Source organism: Amaranthus tricolor, chromosome 1, assembly GCF_026212465.1.
Source record: "Amaranthus tricolor cultivar Red isolate AtriRed21 chromosome 1, ASM2621246v1, whole genome shotgun sequence".
Lineage (NCBI taxonomy): Eukaryota > Viridiplantae > Streptophyta > Magnoliopsida > Caryophyllales > Amaranthaceae > Amaranthus > Amaranthus tricolor.
The window spans coordinates 3,934,870-3,955,000 of NC_080047.1; the positions used below are offsets into that span (position 1 = coordinate 3,934,870).

General features: G+C 34.4%; 2 protein-coding genes across 3 annotated transcripts; one reads left to right on the forward strand and one right to left on the reverse strand.

The window, feature by feature from the left end:
• The first annotated feature begins 2,227 nt into the window (after nt 1-2,227).
• Nucleotides 2,228-11,149, forward strand: LOC130799693 (protein SAWADEE HOMEODOMAIN HOMOLOG 1). 2 transcript variants are annotated; one of them, XM_057662884.1, is made up of 9 exons: nt 2,228-2,385; nt 4,538-4,623; nt 4,908-4,953; nt 5,047-5,143; nt 5,486-5,549; nt 6,176-6,227; nt 8,134-8,277; nt 10,383-10,502; nt 10,624-11,149. In XM_057662884.1, exons 1-9 carry the CDS (start codon nt 2,320-2,322, stop codon nt 10,663-10,665), a joined length of 717 nt encoding a protein of 238 aa, XP_057518867.1. In that variant the 5' UTR covers nt 2,228-2,319; the 3' UTR covers nt 10,666-11,149. The 2 variants fall into 2 exon arrangements, with proteins under 2 accessions (XP_057518867.1, XP_057518874.1); XM_057662891.1 differs by lacking the exon at nt 2,228-2,385 and adding an exon at nt 2,392-2,530.
• A 650-nt stretch (nt 11,150-11,799) lies between these two features.
• On the reverse strand, nt 11,800-17,497 carry LOC130799685 (casein kinase 1-like protein HD16). The gene is made up of 15 exons (XM_057662872.1): nt 17,329-17,497; nt 16,769-16,842; nt 16,625-16,694; nt 16,481-16,536; nt 16,331-16,402; nt 15,308-15,402; nt 15,152-15,215; nt 14,945-15,074; nt 14,207-14,419; nt 13,966-14,105; nt 13,626-13,800; nt 12,977-13,067; nt 12,730-12,893; nt 12,448-12,636; nt 11,800-12,315 (listed from the first exon to the last, which is right to left on the reverse strand). The coding sequence occupies exons 3-15, from the start codon at nt 16,625-16,627 to the stop codon at nt 12,256-12,258; spliced, it is 1,452 nt and encodes a 483-aa protein (XP_057518855.1). The 5' UTR covers nt 16,628-16,694; nt 16,769-16,842; nt 17,329-17,497; the 3' UTR covers nt 11,800-12,255.
• Between the last annotated feature and the right edge of the window lie 2,634 nt (nt 17,498-20,131).

The following is a 20,131-nucleotide window of genomic DNA, read 5'->3' on the forward strand; positions in this document are numbered from 1 at the left end:
AGTAAGTTATACTGGATCCGATGTTGGGTATAATGGAGGAATAAATACAGTGATGTTTATCCATCGTCAAAATACGACTTTTGAGGTGTTTGTTAGCAAAGTCTATGATGTAATTGGTTGTGATCGCAACTCTTTTATGTTAAAATTGGAGATGAAATATCCGGTGACTGGGAAAAATGTGTTAGTCCCGATTAAGAATGTTGAAAGCATAAGTGCTCTTGCTTATGCGGCATCACAAGCCCCTGGAACGGTAATGGAGGTTTATGTTGAATTGGTTGCAAGTTTGGATAATGCGAGGGAAGTCATGACTAGCATGGAACTTCCAGAATCAGGTCCTAGTGTACGCCATGATACATTCACAGAAATGTTAAGTAACCCAAATTACGTTAATGAGCACTTGGATGAGAATAGCTCTCCAACTCATTCACGTGGCATTGGTGGTGGTGTAATGAACACCTTTTCCACGAGTCACTTGGGTAGCCTTAATGCGAATGAGGTTGACTCTTTAGATCAGGAGGATGAGCATATTGATTCTGATTCAGAAGAGGATGATGAAAGAAGAGAAGCTCTAGATGCAGCGATTAGAGATGGTGCTCCATCTCAAGATTGGCTTAGAATTGATGAGGTTTAAAAACATGCATAAGAAGTTTAAAAACATAGCGGTTAAGAACTTATTTGGAAAAGCTTCTGAACAAACAAAGATTCGGAAGTATAATTTTTACATGAATCGCCTTAAAGAGCTTAATGAGGACGCGTACAAGTACTTAGTGGATGGTTCTATTCCCGAGCGCCAATGGACTTTGATTCATGACGGTGGGCATCGATATGGAGTGAGAACTACAAACATGTCTGAAGCGTTCAACGGCGTTATGAAAGGGGCCAGGTCACTCCCAATCACTTCATTAGTTAGGATGACATTCTACCGGGTAAACGAATACTTTGCCACAAGGAGGGATTTAGGGAGAAGCAGATTAGATAGTGGACATGTGTATGCGAAGAAACCAAGTGATACGATTGATAAGAATGCTGAAAAAGCACGCTTTCATGATGTTAGGATATATGACACAGTGCGTGGGATATTCGAGGTCACCACTGGTTGTGGCAATAGGATAGCAGGAAAAGGTGGAAAATCCTACATGGTTGACCTCACAGCAACATCATGCACATGTCAGAACCCAACCATCTTCAAGTTACCGTGCTCACATGTTCTTGCAGTATGTCGAGCTCGTAACATATCGTACGATGCTTTTGTGGACCCTTCATTTCGCACTACAAAATACGTATCGACATATAAGAAGTCTTTCATGCCCGTTCCAGACATGTTCACTTGCGATACTTGGAATGGTCCTACAGTTGTTCCAAATCCCTCAACGAAGCGTGCAAAGGGTCGTCCGCGATCAACTCGTATACGGAACGAAATGGATGCACCGTTGAAGCGTCCTCGTAACTCGTGTACCTTTTGTGGATGTAGTGGTCATAATAAGAAAACATGCCCTGGAAGGTCAACAAAGTATGTTTTTTTTTAAATTTTGTAACAACATGTTCAATCTGATAATATTTAAATGATTTTAATAACACTTATGTATGTTTCAGCGATCATGGCGATGCCGGGCCCAGTAGCGGAGGTTGACGAGTTCACACCATCTCATCGACCGGTGTGCAAAACAAAAGGGGTCGGGGGTTGTAGTTTAACAAGCTTTGTATATTCTTATACGACTTGAACTTCTTGTATGAGTTTCCATAATTGTAATATATCTTTGCATTAGTTTCATAATTATTTTTTTCAAAACAATCCGGTTCGTAATTGATTATTATGGAATAGATGGTATTGAACTAATTTAATGCATGTTGCGTTCACTATTTTAAAATGAAAGAAAAAAAAAACTTAAGGCAAAGAAAAAAAAAAAAAGTCACAAGCAAACCGCCACATGAAGTGGCGGTTTACCTGGACCAAACCGCCACTTCAGCGTTTTTGTGGTTAAGGCAAACCGCCACTTGAGATGGCGGTTTTATCTGGAAAAAAAAAAATTTAATTTTCCACGTGGACGGTATTGTGGGAAATACTTTCCCAAATAATGCAAAGTGGGAATTATTTTTTTATTTTGCAATATTTTGGGAATAGACTCGATAAGAGTTGATTCGTTTTTTAAGTAGTTTTGATTTCTTGAGGTTCATACAAAAACACAAGGTTGGATATGCAATTACGAGAATACCCCCAAATAACCAGACATGAATTATATGATGGTTTCTTCTTTCTACTCGGTCCAAAAACCCTGAAAAAGTGTAAAATAGAAAGAAGGTTTCTGCAAATTGCTGAGTATGGAATCAGCACCAGCTTGGCTGCAAGAAATTATTGATAACACCGCTACTTTCTCAGAATCTGAGGTAATTCCCAAACACCCTTAAAAAATTCTCTCCATTGAACATAACCAGCCGTTCTCTTTTACTCTTTCTCTTGTCTGCTTGCTTTGTTGCAATCTCTCCTTTTCAATTTGATTCACTAATTAAATTACTTTGTATGTTGATGAAGGTTAGTCATTTTATTTTGATAACCTATTTTTTCAATAATTTTAAATCGATTATGGTAGCGCTGTATTCCTTTGAATTGGAGTTATCAATTCCTAGTTGGGTTTTTGTGGGTGTTAATAGATATTATACACATTGATACAAAAACACATGCGTCATATCGTTTGATGAATTTCCATCCGTTTTGAAGTAGTGGTAGTGTGGTACATTAGGGTTTGCATCATTGCATGTGGGGTTTTTTTTTTTTTTTTTTCTTGAGTAAAATTTTTTCATGGATTGGGGAGGATGGGTTGTTGCCATTGAAGGAGAATTCCATGTTTATTTTGGGGGAAAATCTAAGTAAATAAGAACAAATATTGCTAGACAAATAAGTTGTGAAAATAGGTTAGCACTCTGGCTTTATGGGTTTATTTTTTTATTATCATATTTATCAATGTGTAAATTGGTATCTTTTATTAATTGACCTAGATTAAACACTAGTACATTTTATGAATTAATCAAGGTTAACAAAAACGACAATGCCACAACATTAATCTCAGGAATGTAGGGCATGAATCAAGATTCATGACAAAACACCCTAATTAACGACGATAATACTTATTCAGTCGTAACTCGTATCTAATAGTAATCTACTATTTAAGAAATCAATTTCAGCGATCTTCTACAAAGAAGTATATTTTTCTCATTCATTCATTTCTATCTATTGTCGTATTGTGATGCAAATCTCAAACGTTGATGTCATTCTTCACTTCCGTATACCTTTTTGGTCTACCTCTTCCTCTTTTGAGCTACGCAAAGTTCCAACCTTGCGCTCTTCTCTAATTGTTGTGTTTTTCGGTCTTTTTTGCACATGATTAATCCTCGTGCGAAAAACTGGAATGATAGGCAAGAGCTTTGGAAGGACTTTAGATCTGTTTTATTGGCATTGATATTCCCTGGCTTGTCGTTGGTGAACGTAATAGTGTTGTCAACTTTAATGCACGTGTTGGGAGCATTCTAAGATCAGTTTCTTAATGGATGATCAAACTTAGTGCATGGAGATAAGAGTGCATAAATGTTAGATCATAGAGGATTACCAAACTACTTGGTTTAGTAGTATCGCAAAAATGAGGACTCGACGAGTAGTTGAGATATACATCAACCGGTTGTCGAGGCTATGCAAAAAATAAGAAACGAGACATAATGGAGTGCACTACTTCATTTTGTGGCGATTTTGTGGCTATGCGTGTTTGTATACATAAGTGGGTAATTAGTTTCCATATTATGCTACTGATTACGGAAGCTGGAAAGTTAACTTTCACACATTTGCTTGTGCTATATAAAATTTATCAAAGGCAAAACCAGGAATCAGTCCATTTGGGAGTGCAAAGTCCCCATCACGAGAGAAATTAAAGTCAGAGCTTTCGTTTTTGTTGGGTTGCAATTTATCATTTTCTTAAAAAAAATTTACCAAATTGCACCTTGATGATTAGTAGAGGACAGTTATTGGGTCACTACATGAAACATATTATATGTTGAATATACTCCCTGAACAAATTGTTATCTAATTTGTTGTTGATTTCAATTTCTTCAAGATTGCATGGATCAGAATTTTGGCAACATCGCATTGAATGTCTTCAATGAAGAGATATGGTTAAATCAGAATTCAGATCTTGTTGCCAAATCGATTTTCTATATTCTCTAATGCACAATATTTTGCTGTTGAGAATGATCTCAATGGAAAAGTGATTCTACAGAAGGATTAAAAGTAAGATTTAACTGATAATGTGCTATTGGATGAGAAAAGATGTTTCAATGAAAATGCATTTATTAACCACATGACTACAAAGTAGGGCACAGGAATCTAGAAAGATTGATATATGAGGTGGGCTGTAGGATGTATCTAAAAGCTTCTTAGTTTTCGTATTTAGTTTTGAGGTGTAGAATTATTGCTATCTTGCTTCCTTTTTGTATCCCCTCGTATTTCATTGTCAGTGGAAGCTAAACAGATGGTCTGTTGTCACTTTTGCAGATTGCAGAGATGGAAAATTTATTAAGGCAAGTACGAAAAGAGGATAGGACTCAGGAATTTTGTCAAGATCTTGCAACAAGTTTTAGGTAACTGTGGAAGCAATTACTCCTTTTCGATCCATGCCTCATTATTCTTGAACGAACACTGAATACTGCTGCCTACAATCATACCTGGTGTTACCTAATTCGCTAATTCTTCTGTGAATTGTGAGCTAAGTCAAGCGAGTTTTGGTTGTTTATGTTTTCTTTTTTGGGAAAATTGCATCTTTAAAAAGGAAATTGGATTAGAAAATTAGGTAATGCTCAAATCATTTGCTGAATGAAGCTGTAGATATGGATTGATTATCTTTTTGCATGTTCTTTGCCTGCAGTTCCTCCACATGTCGTATTGGAAAGCCAGGCATATCTTGGCAACAGGCAAATATATTTTTATTTCAATTTCCAGTTTTGGCCAAATTTAGATTATTCTTATGAATTTTTCATCACTCTATTTCGCTATGACACTTGCAGGTGCACAGTTGGTTTATACATAGACAAAAAGATTCACTTAGCATTGCGAATGTGTCTGTGCCAAGAATATCACCCGAGACTTCAATGGTGCTTAAAGGTATCATAATTCTTTACTGCACAAACCCTTTATAGCCTACAACAACAATGTCAAAGCCTTAGTCAGTTAGCCCCAACATTATGGTAAAATTCTTTCTATGTCAAGAATATCACCCGAGACTTCAATGGTGCTTCAAGGTATCATAATTCTTTACTGCACAAATTCTTTATAGGCTACAACAACATTGTCAAAGACTCAAAGCCTAAGTCAGTTAGTCCCAACATTATGGAAAGATCATGAATAGGCTACAGTTGTAAATATAGTGCTACAAATTCTGTGCTATTTAGAGCTTAGAAGTTTCAGCTCTCTAATGTCTTGGTGAATAAACATTACTTGAAACAGGTGGAACTGCTGCAGAACTTTCCGAGTTGGCTTTTGAGGCTAAATCTTCCAGGGATAATGCATGGTGAGCAGTGACCGTTTCCATAGCAGTAAGCTAGTAACTGTTGTTTAACCTTTACTTTCCTTGTTGGACTCCTTACATTTAACTTTTTTGGTCTTTTAGTTACGACCTTAGTTCTGGTTTAACCAATGTTGGCGCAATGCATGCAGATTAATAAACATTGATCAATATCTGCAGTCAGCATAATATATGCATACGCTGTCTTTACTCCTGAACCACAACCAATTTCGTATATGCCAAAGTTTATGGATTACCTGTGTTGTGTGTCTGCATGAATTGAAGACAGCTTAGTATAGAATTAAATTGAGAACCTTTTGTTGATTGAAATCTATTAAAATATTTACTAAATTAGATTATCATATTTAAAATTCTTTTGGTGCTGTTGGCATTTATCTGTGATTCTTAGTTTTTCGTTCATTTTCGTTCTTTAGAAATAACATATTAAACCAACATTCCTAGTATCATTTCACTAAAATGCCTGGAAAGTTGAAGACATAGTTCATCTAGCATTATGGGAATAAAATTGCCTTGCTAACTATTTTTTTTCTCCAAGTTGGCTATAGTTGTAAGATTACCTATTATTCTTTTGTTAATAGATGTTCTTTGTTAATATGTTTGTTTCATACCAGGTATGACGTCAGTACATTTCTCACTTACAGAGTTCTTTCTTCTGGTGAACTAGTAAGCTCTTCTTAATCTACTGCTTCCTTCACTTATATCATTCACATGGCCTTGTTACAATGTTTCTGTTATTATTTTCTTCCTCTTTCCTTCTCTGTTTCTTTTGTCCAATGTATCTGTCTTGATGTGAAGCATTACTTTGCATAACTGTTTGTTTTGTGGCGCTTGCATGAAGTGTTAATGTCATAGTGTAAAAATGCGGTAACGCTCGCAATCGCGGTAACGTAACGATGATGCACGAACAAGAGGGATGCGGTTATTGTAACGCCTAAATATCAGTTAAATCATAAGATATTCCTTGATATGGCCAAAATGTGATTTTTTTTACACCTTTACAACACGGAAAATATGGGTTCGTTTGTTTTGAAAACCTTTACAATATGGCCAATGCAACGTGATGCGGCCTTGTTTAAACAATATGGTTAATGCCTAAATAATTAGGGAACATGAACAGGTGAAAAGTTGGTTTCTAATCCTTTAATGAATAATGGCGGATTGTGAACTAATTAACAATTTTGAAGGTTTTCTAATTGATACCCATGTCAAATTTCTTCCTTGGCTGTTGCTTTTTTAGGAAGGTCAAATTCTAATGTCTTAAACTGTACAAGTGTTGGAACTGCCTACATGAGTAGACGGACTAACTATACTTCTTTTCTGCTCATTCCTCTTTTTATCTCATTTTTCACATTTGGCATGCCATGCTACATGCTTTGGAAATGAATTATTTGATACTGCATAGAGATTGACCGCTGTTTTTCAGGCTTGGGGTAATTGCATGTGAGATGAAAGCTTATACATGATACTAACAAAATAATTAAAAGATTGAAGGTGCTTGATTAGTTTCTGCCCTTATTTGCTAGAAGGTAATTGTAGTCTGATATATTTTTTGAGTGGGTGGGTAGGAAGTTCGTAAGACTCTTTAGTTTTCATATCTGATCGTTGAGAAAAGTCCATAGTGCAAAACAAGGTCGCATCATTGTGCATCATATTTGCTGCACTGTAAAGGTTCCTAAAATACTGAACTGATGTTTCCTGTGCATGCGGTAAAGGTGTAAAAATTGTGTTTGGGTCGATTCAAAGGATATCTCATGCTTTTGGCCGATATTTGGCGTTGATAACTGCATCACTCCTATTATCGCATCATCACGACCGTTACTGGATGCATATTTGCGCTATGGAACAATCTCATAATTTCTTGCCCCTTTTTGAAATGTCATTAATATCAAAGTCTCGTGTACTTCATCGCTGTTGTTGGTTAATTAGAAATCAAACTGATAAAACGTTTTGTTTTCGCATTGGTTGCAACAAATGGAAACTTTTAGTTGTATTATTTTCAGTCTCCTTATCCATGCGCAATCAAAATGCATTCTTGTTACATTTAATGTCATTCTTTACTCCAGTCATCTAAATCTTCAGACCACTAATAATAGCAGACGAACAATTTTTTTTTTTTTTTTGCTATTATCAATATAAGAATTAGAATATATTTTCGAAATTGTACAGAGTCATTAACAACCAACCCCTTAGTATTTGAGTAAACAGGATGCCATCCAAGTTTACTTCTAATCGTTTATCTTCTAGTTTTCTTTTTCTCCCTTTGTTTTATTATAAACTAAAATAATTTTTTTCTCTCGCTAATTCTTATTTCTTTACTTCTTTGTTCCTTTAATTTTTCCAGTTGAGAGTGGAATTTCTGGTTTTTTCTCATATACCTTTGAAATTGTCTAAAGTGTAACAACATAAACATAATAAAAGGAGGCTTCCTTTGGTTAAAAAAACAGTGGCAAATGTACTTTTGATTGAAACAATTCCAAAACAAGAATGTTACTTCTTTGAGGTAATTCATTCTTGAAATTGATCAACTTTTCTAGCAATACAGATTCTGAAGCTCTATTGTGTAAAACAGGAAGCTCGTGTTAGGTTTGCTGGTTTTGGAATTTCCCATGATGAATGGGTGAATGTAAGATTTGGGATCCGTGAACGTTCAATCCCTCTGGAACCCTCAGAGTGCGATAAGATTAAGGTTGGCGACCCTGTACTATGCTACCAGGTATCTCATGGTGTCCCTATTTCGTGTCGTCTTGGAACAACAACTTTTTACAATCTTTAAGTATTTTAAAGGCATCCGTTTCCGTTTAGAAACTTGACATATCTTATAGTAGGCTTTGTGACGGGGTGAATCAGGGAACTAGTATAGGGTGGGTCAAACACACACCTTTGCATGTATGCTAAACCAATTTGATTACTATTCTTTTGTGTCATTAATATGCAAATTTTAATTAACCGCAAGCGCACGGTGTACGTGTAGCTATACGGGTCGAACTCAGGGAAGCGAGTTAACAAATTTGTTCAGTTTATGACTACGAGACACGGATAAGCAAAATGGTTGGTCTAAGAATCTAACACTACTATAAGCAATAACTAAAATGATGTAAATAAAACTAATAAGTAAATCTAAGACAATGATTAAAACGAAGATGATAATATTAAGGCAAATCTAGGGTGTCGGAAATCACCTAATTCTAACACGGGAGTCAATTACTCTCATAATTGTATGAAATTGAGTCTTTGGCATAATTAAACGTGATCTAATTAATCTCAAGCTTCTGCTCTATTGATCAATATCGGTTTAAGACCTTACTAGTGTTAATCTTCAAACTTCCATTTTATTGGCTAAACTAATAGAAATTTAACTTAAATATATCTCAATCCTAAATTAATCCTAATCTCAAACTTCCGTTTTATTGAAAAGGTTAATAAAGATGTTTAAACTAAGATTCATTAAGTATAGGTTTAATCATAGACCCAAATTTCACTCAATTAATCAATAAAATATCATTCCATGCTTCGAATTAGGGTTTATACCCTAACCCTAGAGAGGAAATCTACTCACTAGACATGATAACTAACATGCAATTAATGATAAATGAAACCCTAATTGAAATACTAAACATGAAAAGGATGAATAATTTTAATGCACAAAGATAAATAATAAAGCAATAAATTAAGAAAACTTACTAATGGAGAATGACATAAAAATAAATTGCAATGAAAGTAAATGTAACAATGGAGTACAACAATGAAAGCTCTCAATGAGGAAGAACAAAGAGAAAATTCTAAAAATAAAATTAAAAACTGACTCAATGATAAAAAATTACTACCACTATTTATAGTGGGTCCAAAAGTAACTGTCAAAACGCACGAACAAAAACACCTGAAGGAAGGGCGACTGGGGTATGATTTCAGTGAATTGGCGACGAGTCGTGGTAAGTTGTAGACGACTCGTCGCTTTGCTACTGAATTTATATGCACAGATCAGAATGTATGCGACGAGTCGTGGCATATGTGAGATGACTCGTTGCTTTGGCTCTGGAATGATCTAATGACTTCAGTGGATATGCGACAAGTCATGGCAAATTGGGGACGACTCGTCGCTTTTGTTCAGGACTCCAATAGTTGAGCGACGGGTTGTGGCTTTTTGACCTGGCTTAGCTACGACTCGTTTCTTTCTTTTGGGGCTTGTTTGGCTCGATCTCTTCACTTCTTTTAGGGGTCTTAGGCCATTTCTCCAAGCCTTTACCCTCTTATCACCCCTGGAACCTAATAAAACTCCGATTTTGCCTCAAAAATTACAAAAAATACAATATTTAACATATGAGACAAAAATATCAAATAACACTAACAACACCGCCTAAAACCCACTAAAACATCACACAAGGAGCATAAAAATAACTTGAATAAGTGCAAATAATCGCACTTATCAGTCATATGTTACATTTCAATATTGATAGCATTTTTAATCAGATGACCCGGGCCATGCCTTGGGCAGAGCCGAGCATAGCTTCCCCATGCTTTGTGGCCTTGTGGAAATTTAATGTCATATCGGATGCTTTTTGAGTGCTTTAACAAACTAGACCTCTAAAAAATACAAAATAATGTTAAAGTGTTGAAATCTAAGTAAGTTTTAGAAAACAATGCTAGCATACATTCCCAGTTTTCCATTAATGTCGATTTTTGTATCTGGAACATAGGTCGTTCTTAGAATTATCAATTCTGCTGGTTAGAAAGTTCCAATTCCATCTTTTTTGCTCTTTTAACAGTGATAATTATGTTTTGTTGTAATTTTTTCATTTTCGCATTAATGGATGCTTTCAGGAAAGACTGGATTATGCTGTATATGTGGACGCTCATGTAATGGAAATCCAAAGGAGATTGCATGACATAAATGGATGCCGATGCATCTTTGTCATTCGCTTTGATGATGATAAGACCGAGGTAATTGATTTCCCTGAGCACATGAAAATCCGACTTGATTTTATTTTGTTTCCGGTAAATACAGAATTGAAAATTATACTGCTATTTTTGATAAGAAAAAAAATCAACAAATTTATGGCAGGAAAAGGTCCAACTGAACAAGATGTGTTGCAGGCCAAACTAAGTAGTCGGCATTGAGATTAGTTATTGTAGAAACAAATATATTCATATTAGGAATCAACATTTTCTATGTAAAACAATGTGAAATTGATTTTTCAGCTGTTCTTAGTGGATGTTTGGTTTGTGAGAAAACATTTTTCTGGAAATTATTTTCCAGTTCTTTTCCGTTATTTGGTTTGACAAGCGAATCAAAAAGGAAATCGCAGGTGGAAAAGAGTTTTCCATCGGATCATCAAACTTTGCAAGCATTTGTCTTTTACCTCCATCATTCCATACTGAACGTCTCTATTTCCTTCGAGATGATACGTCAAATCAAATAAACGAAAAATTAATCATAATTTTCATTTTCCATTGTAACATAAGGAAAACTATTTTCCTAGAAAAATGTTTTCTACCAAACCAAACACATTCTTAGACATCATCTACTGGCTACTATTGTTGTTTGAGGTTCATCAGATTGGGTTTGAATAATAGTGTTTCTAGTCGAATAATTTTGAGTTTTGCGTGTGCCTAATTAGTGAGTTGTGCCAAACTTTAACCTTATTGGACACCCTATGAAACAGACATCTTGCCTAGTAAAGAAAATTTGAATAAATTAGATGTTTTAACAATTTAATTCCAAAAATAAGTTTCGTGAAAACTTAATTTCCTAAATAAGCGTCCGTATATCCAAACTTAGCCTTGGAGTAAGTCGTATTACTAACAGCGACTTAAAAAAAAATTTTTTTTTTGTTAAGTCGCTATTAGTAACAGCGACTTAATGAATTTTAAGTTTTCAGTTCTCAGTTACTTCCTCATTCCAACCTACGAGATTAAGGAGTTGATCAGTTAACCTTAAAGTCGCTGTTAGTAACAGCGACTTATGACTTTTAATTTTTTTTTTTTTGTCTTTCGCTGTTAGTAATAGCGACTTACTCCAAGGCTAGGTTTGGATGTACGGACGCTTATTTTGGAAATTAAGTTTTCACGAAGCTTATTTTTGAAATTAAATTGTTAAATAATCTTATTTTATTCAAATTTTCCCTAGTAAATTAACAACCATGTTTTCAATAATTGGACCTCTTTAAACAAGGGTAGCTAGGAAAAAAGTAGACATTGCCAAGGACTCCTTAGTAATAGTCTTGCTAAAAAAACAAAATAAAATTCTATTAGAATCATTCTTCATAAGTTGGTAGAGTTGTTCGAAACATACTCAATGATCCGATATTTTAAAACCGAACTCGACTTAACTCGGCTTCATAATGAATTTAAAATAATGAAAAAATCAATATGGATACAAGAACTGATTTGAACCGACCCGAAATTGATCCGATGATCCCAATACCTCTATAAGTTGCCAATCACACAAAAGATGGACGAAGTTTGTGTGTAGTCAACTATCAAAAGGACTAAACTGTAGTCTTTTGAAATGTACAACAGTCAGAATTCAGAACCCAAGCTAGGGCTAACAAAAATGAGAGTATTATTTATACTCTATCTATTCAACTGCACTTGGCCATGATTCCATCCTTTGTACCAAATTTGTTTCTTGAAGAGATTAGTTTGCAACAATATGTCCAAAACGCAGTGTATAGTTGGAGCTTCATACTCCAGCCTAGCAAGTTGTCCTTCCATAGCTGATTGCACAGATATACAAGTGTTTTGCCCATTTTTCCTGCCAATATTCAACAAAAACCAATTCAATTTTCCATGCTGAAGGAACAAGTTTTCTCATTCTGCATCACATTACCCTCCTGATGTCGACTAAGGTCCCGTTCAGCGTGAGCAAGCTCTGTTAGATATTTACCTTCGTGTGTGCCCCAGGAAAATGAGCTGTTCGAAGAGTCTCTTGAGTATCACTGTTTCTTCGATCTGCACAAACACTAAGAACAATAGCCGTTTGATCAGGAGTCGAGGCAACAGCTGTGATAAGGTATCCTTCTCCCCACCTCCTGTGGATTCCTTCACTTGGGTACTGAAAATCAAGTTCGACAACCTGAAAAATATGAACACGGAAAACTCAAACTGTTAACTCCGGGGATTACATAGTCCTCGAAAACAACTCCCAAAACTCGAGTAAGATAAACACCTGATGTGAATAGAAACCCGAAGTACAACGACTCATTACGATTCCCCATTTGCTTCCGGCTGTCGCCATGGAGGTTATATAGAAACCTTCTTTCCACTTCTTAGATATCCACTTGAAGGGAAATGAATCAGAAACTTTATAAGACTGCTGCAAAAATGGAGTTCCTGGAATTCACAAAAATGACTCCATGACACATGATGTATTGAATTATACGTGGATACTCATGAAACCGAAAGAATTCCCAGACCTTTAGACATGAATACCAATGATTGTCCGTTACGCTTTCCTCCAGCTGCAGTAATATAATACTGTTGATCCCACTTTTCTACTATCCAGTCCTTTTAAGAGCCAGAAAACAAGATTATCAGCACCAGGCTACAAATAGGGTCGGCCTTGAGGTTTGTGAGGCTCGAGGCGAAATATTAATTATGGATTTTTAACTACTAAATATATTAATATGGACCCCAAATATTAAATATTAAAGTGTCGGTATACTAATATTTTTGGATGACTCGAGGCACAGATGTCTTATTCAGTAATTGACTTTTGGCTTCATCAAACAACATTGCGAACGAATATCTATTGCAAAGCCGTCTTTTATTTCAAAATAAAAATGTTGCTCTCGACAGGTTTCCATTGACTTGTAAGTTTTTAGCGTATCTTTTCTTTAATAATTAGGCCAATAATAAAACCTAATTTTACCAAACATTTTCATTAATAGCTGACTTATACGACTAGCTTAATACTTACAAAAAAAGTGAATATTACCTGCGGATCAAATCTCTGGTGGGTTTAAATATATTGATGTAATATGTAACATGCAAATGCAATCTAGTAAGTTGATCATGATGAGAAGTTATTTCTAAACTCAATTAAAGGGGTGAAAGCAAATGCACCTTGTCAAAGAAAAGTGGAGAGAGTAAATAAACTTGAGCCGTAAAACCAGTCCCACCCTCTATGATAAGAGCCCACATCATTGGATTAGATGTCACACAAGAGATGTACAGACCATCAGTGTAGGCTTTACTAATATGAGATTGCAGCTTCTCATCCAGAACATTATAGTGAAACCTACACCATACTCATTAGTGTGTCTATGAGATCTCATTGTACACTACATATACACAAAAAAAAAAAAAAAAAAAAACCCACAAAATACACAAACACATCCCATTACATAATGTCATTAGCAAAAGTGTATTGCACAAGTATTTCTAACAAGTGTAAGCAATATACCTTTGCTTCATGGGGCGTCGAGCATAAAAAATAGTGATCCATTGCTCTATAGGTAGCCCCGTACGAACTCTCTTTCGGGGCAGTGGAGCATCACCATCATTTGCAACGTCTGAACTTGGCCGGCATCTTTTTTTAGTGACCTGGTAGAGAAGCGTCATAGTATGTTATAGTCGAAGAATAAATAAAACACAACCTAGCAAAATCTTAGAATGACAGGCCCGATGCTATGTTAAAAACCAACCTTTAGCGCACCAGAAATATCTATTGGCTTCACTTCACGATTTGAACCAACATATTCATCAAAGAAGGATATATATTTTGCATATTTGGGCTCCTCATCAAACTGTAAATTCACTACATGCTCAAGAAATTGTTTCAAAGGTTCTAAGCTACAAAGGATTCCTGGATTAGTATCCATCTTCTTCTTGCAAACAAGAAAGTTTTTATTATTTTCCTGAGAACAAAAATAACAAATTATTACTCCTTCTGTTTTCATTTGTTTTTCCCATTCACTTTTTGCGTAGATCCCCAATGCAAACTTAACTCAAATAATTTTAATTATGACTTTTTAAAAGTTCTAAAAAGTTGATATATAAAAAATATATATTAAGACGAATCTATCAAGATCTCATATAAATATGTTTTTCATATAGATCGATGAGAAAACATAGTTAGAGTTTGACACTAAAATTCGTAAATTTTATTTGAGAAGAACAAATGGACATAGAGGTGTATAAGTCGGTCATTGAATTGCAAAATTCAGATATCTCACTAAGACATCTAACCAATAACATTGAAAATCATGAGTCAGCCTTAGGCTAGTAGTTAAGGGTTTTTCCTTTCACTTTTATGACTGAGTTTTGATTTTCATCATGTACAGGAAGAATTAATTACTTTTCTCCCTTGCCTATATGAATTCTCTAGTATACCCGTGATTTAAAAATTCAATAAAATAAATAAATGAATAAATTATACAGACCCCATAACCTTGCCATGGGAGACCACTGCGATAGAGGAAAGCAAGACTATAAGCTAAAGATTCTAGGTCATCTCTTCTACTGCCAGTTCTCCCCAAATGAGCATGGACACTAGCATATCTAATTGTTCCCCTGTGAGATTAAAGAAATTAAAAGAACAATTAGGCAACTGAATTTAAAAGAAATTAAAGCAAATCATGCTTTATTACCTGAATACATCTGGTTTCTGGTCATACTTAACATGTTCACTATTGGAAAGTTGCCATTTTGTTGCTAAAAATAAACAGAATTCTTGAGTGTCAGCAGAAAACAAAGAAAGCTACAGAACAATAATCCATATGCAGGATGCTAGCAATAAAAATCACCTAATCCAAAATCTACTAGAAATAACTTCTTCTCATTAGGTGTCCCTGGAACACCCATCAGTAAGTTCTCAGGCTTCACATCTCCATGCACATAACTGCCACCCAAAGTAGAAATGATATTTGAAAACCAAGCTTCTTGCTGACTTGAATTTTATATAACATAAAGGAAATAATTTCAAGATAAAACACTCTTCAGTTTGTATATGCTGTAATAAGATATATATCTGCAAACAAATTACATAAAACCATTCATGGCGTCTATTTGTTTGTTTTCATTTGCAGGTCATTTCTCAAGCTGAAGGTCTCCTTGGCCAGAACCTTCCCATCTATTTTGATTAGGGTATGGCCTAGCGTCATTCAGTCCTCCCGAGACCTGATCATAGCTTCTATGAGCAGGATATACTAGCTATGATGATGACTAGGGGTGTTTAATAGGCCGGGCCCCCATTTTGAGCCCTAATCCAGTACGTTTTTAGAAGGGCTTTATAAAGGCAGAGCCGAAAACGGGTTATACTATAATTAAAATGAAGCGGGTTATAAAAAGGGCTCAATAAGATCCGAGAACGGGCCTTTGTAAATAACGTAATTAATGTATAATTTAAATATTATAAATGACAATGTCAATTGAATTATTAATATTTTTTAATTTAATTATTATAAATGATAGTTTAATTGTTCTAAATTGATAAATAGGGATTAAAATATTTTTTAGTAGTAAATATGGGTCGGTTTGGGTCAGGCTGGGCTTTGAAAGCCCGGCCCATTTTAATTATAAAGTACCCTTATCTTGCCCGGTCCATATATACTTAAGTATGGCCCGACCCTTATCCGGCCCATTGAACACCCCTAATGATGACTCATGGAGTCTATTGCAGTTCTTAATGGTTGATAAGAAACAAAAAGAAAGACACATTTCATAAATGCAAAACAAAACTAATCATGCCACATATCACTATGAAGGAACAAATACACTATGAAGCACATAAACTGGAATCAATGGGAGTGGTTTAATTTGACTCTCACCCTCTAGAGTGTATACCCTCCAAAATAGAGATAGCCTCAACAGCAATACAAGAAACCATAGCACTTGGAAATCTGAAATCAAGAGCTGTAAATAAATAAACTTTCAACCAACTATAGATTACTGAAGATCAAAGGAAAGTGAAGTCTCACGGATGGTTCATGTTTTTCCAAATATCATACAGGTTTGGTCCAAGCATATCCATGACCTGATAATGCATAACAAAACCCATCACCAAATCTCAAAAACCATACTGAAAAAGATGATCTATCGGAAAATTAATGTGGAACACAAACCATGATGTAGTACCCTTCTTTTAATCCTGTGTAATATACTTGAGGTATACCATGGCTTCCATTTAGTTTACTGTCAAAACATAATGTTAGCTCCCCATAAACATCAAACTAGTAAAGAAAATATTAGGAGAAAACAACTCATACTTGTAAATCTGCCACTCATTTGGAGGACCATATGCACATCCTCTGCTATTTTGAGATTCAAACTTTAAGGCTACCTACGAAACAAGCATAGTGTTTAACAAGAGAGGTCTTGGGCATGTGTAAGGTGCCTAATTTCACAAAGGATTCTTGTATTGAAGAGCTCAAATACTGGTTTACATTGCTTTTACTGTAGTTTACTTTATTTGATTTTAGACCCTAAACTTAAAAAAAGTCGAGTAAATAGGGCTAGAAACTTTTTTGTGTATATATGCTAAGCCCCCTGGAACCTAGTGTTACTGCTTTACAGAAATAAAAATAAACATGATGTATTTTAGAAATAGATAGGGGTACTTGGCAAACAACTGATAGCTGATTACATTGACTAATTTGACCAGTTGATTTTATTGACTGGTTTGATCGGATGATTTTGAATCCGTTATTATGAGCAGCTTGTTCCAAGCAGTTTATTCATAACAATGAGATGTTTCAACCCTTGTTTTGTATCAAAATAAGCTAAAATTGTCTAATAAGCTATTTTGTCAAACACCTCCACAATATACCTCTTTGGCTTGAGGAGCTTTCCTCGTGCTTGGATTTATACTCCTCGAGCTTGGAGTTATAGTAGAAATTCGTTCACCAACAAAAACTTGCCCAAATCCACCCTTCCCCAGCTTTTTTCCAACTTTGTAGAGTGGGGAGTCACCTATCTGAACCTGTAAAAAATAGAGTAATCACAGGATTATATATTCCCATAACCAACTAATTTACACTAAGGAAAAACTCATTAACAGTATACTTCTACATGAAAGAGGTGTTAACAAGCTCCAATATGGTAATGCATGTGATACGTTTGCCCCACTACTGTACTTATAAAGTTCAAAATTCAAATTCATTAATTAAAGGAAAAATATATCATGAATAATACAATATTTCGCTTATTTTCTTACAATAATACCAAATTTTGATTAACCATGAATAATACCAACTTTAGAGATATTTACCTTAAATATCTCGAACATGTTAAAAATCAAACTATAGGAGAAAATATGACAAAAAAATTAGTAAATTAGTTGATAAACTAAAGTTTATATTATTTTGAAAAAAAAACCCTCCAAAATTTATATTCTAGAAAAATTAACAAAATATTATATTATTCAGATTAATTTTTCCTTAATTAAATAATTCTAGTCTAGTCTAGTAGTAAAAAAAATTAACATGCTCCGTGTAAATATGCTCATTAATTAATTAATGAAAAGATATCTCCTCATCATAATCAAAGGTTTCTTAATAAAAGGATAAAAAAAATCAAACCCAATGATTACATTAAAAGTTCCCAAATCCCCATCACCCAAGAAAAGGACAAACCATATTATTTTTCTAAATCTAAAAAGTTTCATTGACCAATAAAAACCCAAATGAAAAACATTCCCAAATCCCAACCAAAGAATATGAAAGTACTTCTTACTAATAAACTAATAAAATATATTTATTATTGGTAAGTTGAATTTCAATACCTCTTAATATTTATTAGTAGTATAAAATTAAGTAGATGTAAAAATACTATTTTTTCTGTTCTTTGAATTAGTCCCTTTAATCCAAATAAAACCATAATAAAATATGGTTAAAGGAACATTTAGTTAAAAAGTAAAACATCCAAGAAACCTTGAATTATATGAATTAATAACAAATGAAAAAAAGAAAAGGTTAAACCTGTTGAGGCACATCAGTATCAGCACATAATGCTTCATTTTCACCAAGACAACTATTCACTCCATGATCTGGTGCCTGCATTCTCTCGCCTGACCCTCTTTTTTCCCCTTTTCTTCGTTCTTCTTTTCTTGCACCACAACTAAAAATGGTGATTTAATCACTTTAAAAATTGTCAAAATTCAGAGAAATTAATGACAACAAAATCGCCGCAATTCAGATGATTCCAATGACGGCGAAAATTAAAATTGCGAATTGATGCGATCAAGCAATTCGATGAAATCGATAAGTGAAATTAAAGATAGGCTAAATTGTCGAGAATTTCGGGGGGTTTTGACGGAGAAGTTTAAGATTTAACGAAAGATTAATCCTGCAATTTTTTATGGGTATTAAGACTATTAACTGTACGCAAGAATCTGAGATAATTATAACTTAATTATTTTTAAGCATAACATGGAACGCTAATGAAGGAATTGGGAAATGATGATGGATATATGAATATATACGTAAGGGAGTAAGGGACTAATAGTTAAAGGGTAATTAAATTTTAATTTTAGGACCACTCTTTTTTGTTTTTTGAGTGTATAAGGTAGGTTAAGAAAGATGGACAACGATAATCAAATAATCAAACTCAAAAACTATCTAAAATAGCGGTGTATGTTACACCTAATACAAAATTATAAACCGTCTTATGATGAGACGACTTTAAAACAAGAAGTCCCTAAGTTAAAAGTTTCTATTATTAATTTATTTAATTCAAGTATGAGACATGTTTTACTATAGTATGAGGCATGTCTTACCATGAGACCGTCTCATACAAAAATTTGTGCATTATTTTTGCTCTTAAACTTGTTTTTGGATCATAAGTTAGATCAAGAAAATAAGAGTGTCAATTGAAAATCAAATCTAAAATCTGATCATAAGTAATATCAAACTCCAATTGAGATAAATTCAATATTCTTTCCTTATAGACTTTTCATTTCATTACAACATTCTAACATGTTCATTTTAACTCTACTAATACTAATCAAATTGGTTGTCGATTTGAACTTAAAAGTAAAAAAGTACACCAATTTAGATTTTTCAGCAATGAATCACTCTTAAACCCTTACCTAAAACAACAAACTTTTATACCTTGGTACAAATGAAACATGAGTTTGTATAGATATAAGCGCTTTTATATTATTATTTCTTTGAAAAAGTAAGTTTTATAAAATGTCAGAAAAAAAATCAAAGCGTTACATTTCAAGTTATAAACTTAGACATCGCAACAAACCCGAAGCTCCGAAGTCGCAAAACAAAACCTCATATGCTTGGGGTGCGGTATCTCAAAATTTAGACAAACATCAAGTCAATACAAAACACTAGTTGGTACAATTGGCTAGTACAACAATCCTATACAAATACAACATTGCTAATACATTCCAAGATTCAAGATCCACACACCGTTCTAAGGTAATACAATCTAACCAGCATCACATTGGCATGACCAAACTTCACCTGTGGGCCCACTCGTATGGTTAGACCTACGGATCACCTGTGAGCTCGGGCCCATACTTGATGGGGTTTACTCTTTCTCAAATCCATATAATATTATAAAAATTACCCAACAAGCATTATATCCAAGTTCATAACCTATTATTTTAGTGATGTGAG

Excerpts from the sequence above, each read along its gene's own strand:
- LOC130799685 (XM_057662872.1), bottom strand. Across the intron at positions 13,068-13,625 it reads CTCCACTTTTCTTTGACAAG|GACTGGATAGTAGAAAAGTG; the intron begins GTGCATTTGCTT and ends GGCTCTTAAAAG. Across the intron at positions 12,316-12,447 it reads TTCCTGGGGCACACACGAAG|GAAAAATGGGCAAAACACTT; the intron begins GTAAATATCTAA and ends GAATATTGGCAG.
- LOC130799693 (XM_057662884.1), top strand. The coding sequence starts at position 2,320 with ATGGAATCAGCACCAGCTTGGCTGCAAGAAATTATTGATAACACCGCT. Across the intron at positions 5,550-6,175 it reads TCTTCCAGGGATAATGCATG|GTATGACGTCAGTACATTTC; the intron begins GTGAGCAGTGAC and ends GTTTCATACCAG. Across the intron at positions 10,503-10,623 it reads TTGATGATGATAAGACCGAG|GAAAAGGTCCAACTGAACAA; the intron begins GTAATTGATTTC and ends AATTTATGGCAG.